The following is an 8,663-nucleotide window of genomic DNA, read 5'->3' as shown; positions in this document are numbered from 1 at the left end:
TTCTTTAGCTTAACTACTATCTATAAGAAGATCTACTAATAAATATCAATCAATCAAGATATCCTTGAAATTGTTTTATATACGATATTCTCAGCGGATCCTATTTTGCCGGAATCTTTTAAAAAATTATACATAACAATTCTTTTATACCAAAACGCAAAAATTGATATCGTTTCGATCAAAGTAGGATCTTCGTCTTTTTAAACGGGTAAAATAAAAAGACGTAGATCTTTTTTGGTTTTAGTTTTTTTGTTTGTTCGTGAAAACATTATTTGGTACGAATTGTATAAGAATTCACTAATGGCATATTTCGTAGTATACCATGTAATACCTATGTCATTTTCTAAGTATACTTCTCTTTTAATAGTAGAACTATTAGAAGATATTTCTTTTCCACTGAAAAAAATAAACTTTCAAATGCATCGCCGTCCAGATTTCTTGGTACAAATATAAGTTTTCATATATACCAAATTACTACTATTAGAAACAAAAAGAAATTAGGCTCTTTTATCATCATTTAAATTTAAGGATTAATCTGCGCTGTAGCGTGGGGGATATGTTTTTGCCCTTTAATTACATTAAATAATTTTGAAAAGACAATTATTTTGTAAAAATAATTATTCTGTAAAAACAATTATTTTTCAAAAATAATTATTTTTCAAAAAAATGATTTTGTGAATTTTATAAAATGAGTTGATCTGTATATAGGATAATTTTTTTGGTTTAAATTCTAAAAAATGAGTTAATTCGTATATAAAGTAATTTTATAAGTGGGTAAAGCAAAATAAACTGTTTATTTAACCCATTGGCATTAGACTAATATATTATTGAAGCTAATACACAAAATATTATAATATTATATCATTAAATCTAATTTGCATTGCTTAATAATTGAGTTTTATAATCTGTCCACAAACTACAAAAAAACAGTTTTATCTTTTTTAACTATATATGTAAATAAATATAATATTCTTTAAACTTAGGTTTGATATAAAATTAATTAAAATACAACAAATAATATTTAGTTTTAAATGATAAATTCTAATATTTAGTAGACTAAATATACTTCCTATAAAAAAACTAATATTTTGAATTGCAAGATTTTTTTGGTAGATATTAAAAAATTAGAATCATAATCCATTCATATCGAACTAACCCGTTTATTTAATATGTTTGTACTGTATTAAAATATAAAACTAACTATTATATGCACCGTTTAATAACTCTCACTTCATCATAATTTTTTTAATTAAAAATTAATTTTTTCTCATCTCAAATGTTTGGTAAAAATAACTAAAATTATTTTTATATAATCAAATAAATATAACAAATTCTAGTAAAAATATTTCACCATTTTTTATATCATAACTTTTAGTATTAATTAATTTATTTATTTCTGAATGTTTTCTATTTTCATGTTTTTTAATTAAATATACTTTATGATATCATTTGAAACAAAAATATAAAAAAATTACCATATTTTTTTTGAATACAGAAATTTAATAATAAATATACTCTATTAAATGAGAAACAAATACTTTTCATATTTTTTTTTATCTTTTTCTATTTTAATTATTTTTTGTTATTTGTAATAGCATGTAATATTTTATAAAATAAAAGCTATTTTTAAATGTCTATTTAAATAATAATATAGAGATTGGTACACATATATTTTTATACATATACCAACTTACTGTTACAATCTTTATTAGTTATTATCTCTTACATGTAGACCATTTTATGGTAAAGAGAATAATCGCATGATCATCATGGATGATCACCTGAGCGGCACCGGTTAATTTTGGAGCATCCTGGTTTATGTTCGTTAACTTCCTCCTTAGGTTTTCCTTCGGATCCAGGGGGATGGCATCCTACTGGAGGATTAGGACGGGAACATGGATTGAGCAATCCTGGTTTTAAGAATTTACGCCCATCTTCTGATGACGATGGCCCTGCCATCAGAACAATGCTTATTAACATCAAACATATCACCCAAGCCTTCATTTTTTGTGAACTCTTTTCCTTTTATTCCCTTCTACGATCTGTTAAAAAAATGAACAGATTGAGTTATTAAAGCTTTGTATGTTTGTTGTTGTCAACAGTATATAACTTTATATGTTTCAGAAGAGGAAAGTAGCTTTTATAGCTTTTAACGCGGTCCAATCATTTCATGGTCTAAATTTGTAATTGTTTTAAATAAATAGAGAAAGAACAAAACAACCTAACAGAGTCTTCAAAGTGTCTAATCTGGAATCTTTAATTTAAGCGTTGACTATTTTGTAGTCTGATTTGCGAAAGCTGTATCTAACCATTTTCTAAAAGCTGTATCTAATAGGAAATAGAGGGATTGCTTGAGCTTTTACTGTTAGTTTTTACCTATGACTTTTTAATTTTAAAACTTTTGGCTGTAAAAAATGTTTCTTATTTTATAAATGATAATTAATTTGTTTTAAGAAGTATTTTACCCTATATTTAACAAAAAGTTTTAGATATTTCTGGAAAAAATATATAGTAAAAAAAGTTAAATAAAATTGATCTAAAAAAACAGAAAAAAGATATTATAATTAATTAATTAAATTTTGTTACGAATAAATCATACATAAATCTATAAATAGCTTTGAATAATGTTAGAGGAAGATAATTACATTTTTTTACTTTGATTTTGTAAAAGTTTCTCCTACGTAGCTTTTAGAAACCAAGACAAAAACTGAAAAAATATGACTTTTAAAACTTCTGACTTAATAAAATAAAAAAGCATGCTTAAAAAAAATATGACTTTAAAGACTGTTAAATGCTTCAAAAATCTTGAAAGTCTAATACTAAGCAGACCTAGAAAAAAAATAGAGAAAGAAAAAATATGAAGGCTTGGGTTTATGGGTTATATACTTACATGTTTCTTGGTAATAAGTATCGTCGAGATGATTAATCCAATAACAGTTTCCAATGGAGCATGTTTGTCAGTTGTCATGCTTTAGACCCAGAATATTTTTTACGTCCAAAAACGAACTCAAAACTTATCACAAACCCTAAAATTGAGAAACCTTTGAAAAGCTTTATTAAGCGTAATCCGGTTTTCGAGAAAAAAACCCTACACCTAGAAGTTTTCTTCCATTCTGTATATACAACTGAGAGAACCAAAAGAGAGAAGATTGAGATAAACGTAGCAAAGCTCTGCCCAGTTGTTCCTGACATAAACCACCAGAGGGAAAGGGAGAGAATAGATCAGTAGATGAAGAAATGTCCTAAAGTTCCATTTCCGGCTCATCGTGGATGAGATTCTTGACAATCTTTTGATTTTCATTGAAACGGTTAAATTGCTAGACCTAAATGTTTTTGAGGTGAAATTGGTGGGTAAATATTCAATTTCCCATGCTAGTTCACTCCAGTTTGATTTATGGTCGAATATACTCTATATGATTTATGGTTGAGTATAGTGATGAGTTGACATGAAAGTATGTCTTCCGACTAGAGTTTAATCCGTGCAGCATGTCTCGACCTATATTGAAAATCTGTCGATCAACATGTCGATGGTGAAGTTTAAAGGCGTTTGAAAACCTAATATATAGCTTAATTTTAAAATTAAATATCCGATTTGTTGATCTTGTGCCTTCAGATTTCATCATATGAGATAAACACAAGACCTTGGGCTCCTGGTTTCTTACCAAGCCTATATTGTGCCAAAAGCAAAGTTTGTCTTTCTCTTTATGTGAAATGTGTGGTTGTGAGAAAACCTTATCCACATACCTTATCTTCTTCAACACAAGAGAGAGACAAGATCTAAGATTCATGAGTGGAAAGTTCAAGATCAAGAGAGAAGTGAAAGAGAAGAGTTCTCGGAGATAGAGGAAAGGGTGGGCCGCCAATCTCCTTCCCTAAAGCTTTCTTCCTTTTGGTTGGTTGTGTTTGGTTGTGGAGAGACAAGACATGTTTTAGAGGAAATAACCAAATTGTGGCTCTTAGTTTGTGGTGCCCAGAGAAGAAGAAGCCATAAAGCCTTTCTTTGGTGAGCATCATTGGCTTTCTTGGGTGTTGAAGAAGCATGTAGAGACACGAATGTCTCTGTTGGAACTCATTATGTATCTCTTTGGTGAGTGACACGAATCTGAGAAGGAAAGGAGGTGTACCACTCATTTTGGTAATGCTATGAAGCATCTCTCTCACAGCAACTTAAAGAACAAGGAGAAACAGTTCTGAAGCAGCTTCAAAGGGAGTCTAGTAAGTGGTTTGCTGAGGTAGTTTGGTAAGGTTTTGTTTGTGGCTAAGAGCAGATCGGATAGACCCTTTGTGACACTAAAAAGTATGTTCTTGAGTTGTTTAACTAGTGTGAACCACTTGTATAGCTCAGAGTTATGTCATGTAACTGAGCGTGAGAGTACGAGAGAGGTTGTGGGATCATGTACATGGGTGATGGAACATAGTGGATGCAGTTGAGGGACAGAGTTTCCCTCCCCTGAGATGTAGCCATTTTAGTGACCTCAGGGTTAACAAATGTTTGTGTTGTTCATATGTTTGTTAAATCCGAGAATCACATAGTCTTGTTTCTAACTCAAAAACAATTGGCAATGAGTAAACTGACACATATCCTTTATATATTGCTTAAGATCCATTCCAACTTCCAATGTGGGATACATTCCTTAATACAACCCCTTGAGATGATTGGCCATCAATCTCAGTATGTTTGGGCTTGGATCGATGAGACCAGCTTTGGATCGGATCGATAATAGATCGAGTTGGACATCATGGATCAGGCCCTGTACCATATTAAGTTACATGGATTTCTAACTCAAAACCAATTGGCAATGAGTAGATTGGCTCATACTCTTATATATTAGTCAGTATGCCCCCTTGAATTGATGACTCTTTGGCTGTCAATCTTTGTATGTTTGGGCAAAGATGATGGACCAACTTTGTGTCATATCAATAATGAATCGGGTTGGACAGCGTGGATTTGAGCTCAGATACCATATTAAGTTTTCTAGGTTTCCAACTTAAAATCAATTGATAATGAGTAGATTGGTCCATATCTCTTATGTATTGCTTAAGATTAATTCAACTTAGAGATGCAAAACTCAACACGATTAAACTGGTCAAACCAGATTAATTCGACTTGAAAATTCATACCGTCCATGTTCAAAATTCCCGTTTTATTTTTAGTTTACAAATCATCTACTTTATTTATACATACAAAATATTGATGACGTTTACATACTTTTCACTCAGCGTACCATGATGGTCGTTGATTGGTTCGTCAATCAAAGCTCGGTTTGGCCTAGGCCACTTTCTCCTCGTGAAACCTTGATGTGCTGTCGTGTGTCGAGGGTGTCAAGTTTTACCCTAAATGAAATCAATAGCCGCAAGTGCACAGCTGATCGATTGTAGTACTTAGGGATCAAATCCACAGGGAAGGAGGATCTTTCCTGCAAAAGCCTTCGAAAGAAATATGAAGTAAGGAAGTCTAGAACCAAATGATTTTTGTGAGGGTTTTGGTGGTGTGTTTAAAATGTAAAAACGAATCTTAAAGAGAGAATACGGGAATTAGAATGACCTAATAACTAAACTTAACGAAAACAGGTAAAAACGAGAAAAACGACTATCCTAATTGCTTAAATGAAAATCGATTGAAAATGAATGAAAATATTGAACTAAAGCTTGAAATAAAACGGTGTGAATCTATAAGAAAGAAAGCGCTGGGGTTCTGGGAAGTTTTCTCAGGGGTACGAACGATCCAAAACATTGCTAGAGAGTAAATTTGATATGATCTTAGCTTAAACTTTTCGAACTAGACTCACGGACGTAGGAATACGCCACTGTCGTGATCGTAGACAACTATCTCTCTCAACCATGACCAGTAGGTTTCCACTCTGGCCCTGGAAAAGAAGAGATGCATTATGTTTAAGACTCGTCAGCATTCACAAATCTCCCATAGGTAGGTTTTCACTCCTTTGTTTGTTTTGCTCTCCCAAACTAGATCTGACACCGGATGAACACTTTCGTGTCACCAAGCATCTGGATCAGATTGTAGTTCATGACGCTACTCTCATACAGTAAAAACGAATTGAGAAGAAAAAGTTCTAAGATTCGGCTCAAAAGCTCATGGAATCCTCACCGAACATAAAAATCCCCATCGAAAATCCCTTAGACCCAACAATAAAAGTACTCAGACATGATAAACGAAATCAAAAACATAGTATTAAATAGTAGAATAGAAACCGAAATTGAAAAAGAAAGAACAAGGGTTCAAGAGACAAATCTCTCTCTCCCTAAAACCTAAAACTTAAAAATTATTCTAAAACAATAAGAACATATGATGTGATACAAATTAGGGTTCCTAAAACATGTATTTATAGTGCTCAAGACATCTCTAGGGTCTAGGGTTCCGGAATCAAGGCTGGGAAAATGATATGGGCTTCAGAAATGGGCCTTCGGAATTGGAATTAGCTGGCCGCAGTCAGGACGTGCGTGACCGCGGGAAATGGGTGGCTGGCCGCGGTCGGGATGGCTGTGACCGCGGGGATTGGTCTGTTGGCCGCGGGTGGAAACGCTTGTCGGCTGGTTTACGGGACATCTTGCTCTTCGCGTATCTTTTGATTGAACCGTTGGATTGCCAAGCTGTAAAGTGTGCTGGAAAGCTGATACTTCCATCTTTAAGATCTCCAAATTTGAGCTGGATCAGACGGTGAGAAGGCCTTCAATCGGGGGTGAACTTCTGACGGTTTGACTTTGAGCTGAAATCTGGTTTTCTATCCATTTTGTTAAGCTTTTTCCAAAGTTACCTGAAAAGAGTCTTAGAACTACAAATACTAGAAAAACGTAATAAAATTACTTTAAAAAAATTAAAAACATAGAAAAAGTATTTCAAAACGATCCATAAAAGTGGTTAAAATACGGTGTTATCAACTCCCCCAAACTTAAACCGTTGTTTGTCCTCAAACAAAACAAAAGCCTAAACTGGTTAAGTGAAAACAAAAATAGGGAATGCACAAATCTCAGAGACATGAACTCCTAAACTAGGACCAAAGATAGTGCATCAATCCACAACTTAGTCTAGAAAATTCTCACCAATACACAAAACTTAGTCTAGAAAATTCTCACTTTTTCCGTCATGCAAAACTTAAACAATCTAAATCTTGATTCCAATCAACTAGCTCTCTACATTCATTAAGTTCAATAGTGAGTTCTCATTAAAGACATCATCCAGGGTAGACGGCGTTTGGCATTAAAGGGCTGTTTAAGTGGTGGAGTTAAGTGCTTCGGGTTACCTGATGAATCTGGAGGATGCAAGATAATATGCAAAACCGCAAGAGTGATAAGGACCTGTTGATGACCGCAATTTTCAGTTACTTCTTCTTGCCAAATGTTGATGCATACTCCTTCCTCCTTTGTTGTAAACAGCTATTCCTCCAGACTTAGTCCTGCGCAGGTGTTTAATACCAAGTCTCAAAGCAATTGCCTTGGACATCATGTTAAGACAAGCTCCAGAATCACAAAGCACGTTTTTAAACATTTCTCCTCTAATAGAACAAGAGATAAGAAACTGACCTACACCTTCGATTTTGTGAAGTGTTCGAACAGGTTTACCTCTTCTGGCATGGTTGAACAGGTCTTCTATCTCAGGGATTGATTCTTTGCTCTCACAGAAGTAATGGCCTATCATGAAGTCCTTGCAAGCTCTGGCAAAGGTGATTCCTTCAGGCAAATTTTGAACCACATCATTGAATTTGTCGAGCTTTTCTTTGCTGATTTTGTTGGTGTAGTGGCTGCAGTCTTCAGGCTTTTTGAGTGAATCGCATAGACAGCTGCTTATGGTGTTGTCATGTATCGAGCTCGCATAAAGTATCTATGGATATCCTCTTTAGACTCCTTGCAGTACCTAAAAAGACTTACAAACGACCAAGCTTCCAGATTTCATCAAAACTTAGGTGAGCAGGGAATGACCTGACCACGTTGTTGAACTCCATTAGATTCTCTCTACTGATGTTGTTGGTGATCCATTGAATTTCTCCTGAGTCGTCTTCTGAGGAATATCCTGCGTTTTGATCTTCTACAAACAACCCATACTCTTCATCTTCAGAGTATTGTTCTTCATACTCATCTTCACAAGACAAAGCCATGTTGCAGGGCCATGACTTGTCCTCATCTTCAGATCTTTGGGTGCTGATGGAGCAAACCAGTTGTTGATGGAATGGTTTAGTCATCCCAGGAGGTGTATCAGACGCACAGCTGCTTGAACACAGAATCTGCCTCCAGAAGAGGTCGAACCATCTGCAAATTGAGAACACAAAATACATTTATCACGTAGTCTTCTTATAAAACAGAATAGTAATGAGAAATAAATGAAGTATGCATGGTGTACATGATTCTTGAGCTCTATCTGAGGAAAACTCGTCGTCTTCGATCATCCTTGTAATCTTATTAACAAGGCTACTCTTCCCTGCACCTTTCAGGCCAACTATTAGGATAGATGTCGTCTTAGGGATATTGTAATCGCGCAAATTGATATCAACCCATGATCCAGGAGTATTGCTAAATTGTTTGGGTGAAAAATGAAAACAGAGATTCAATATGTTGGATAATCTTTGTTCTTGATCAAATATTAGTAGCAAGAAAGGAGAATCAAATCATTATAATATTAAGGCAAAAATCTAGTATCACAATTTCAGTTT

The 8,663-nt window shown here is 33.9% G+C and overlaps 1 protein-coding gene across 1 annotated transcript; it reads right to left on the bottom strand.

Annotated features, from left to right (window-relative positions):
* Nucleotides 1-1,767: 1,767 nt before the first annotated feature.
* On the bottom strand, nucleotides 1,768-2,004 carry LOC18029977 (protein RALF-like 30). The gene has a single exon (XM_006414907.1). It carries the CDS (start codon nucleotides 2,002-2,004, stop codon nucleotides 1,768-1,770), a length of 237 nt encoding a protein of 78 aa, XP_006414970.1.
* Between the last annotated feature and the right edge of the window lie 6,659 nt (nucleotides 2,005-8,663).

Source organism: Eutrema salsugineum, unplaced genomic scaffold (genome assembly GCF_000478725.1).
Source record: "Eutrema salsugineum unplaced genomic scaffold, Eutsalg1_0 scaffold_1, whole genome shotgun sequence".
NCBI classification, from domain to species: domain Eukaryota; kingdom Viridiplantae; phylum Streptophyta; class Magnoliopsida; order Brassicales; family Brassicaceae; genus Eutrema; species Eutrema salsugineum.
This window is presented reverse-complemented; position numbering and strand designations above follow the sequence as displayed.

What these genes read in the sequence shown, in the direction of transcription:
- LOC18029977 (XM_006414907.1), bottom strand. Translation starts at nt 2,004, where the DNA reads ATGAAGGCTTGGGTGATATGTTTGATGTTAATAAGCATTGTTCTGATG.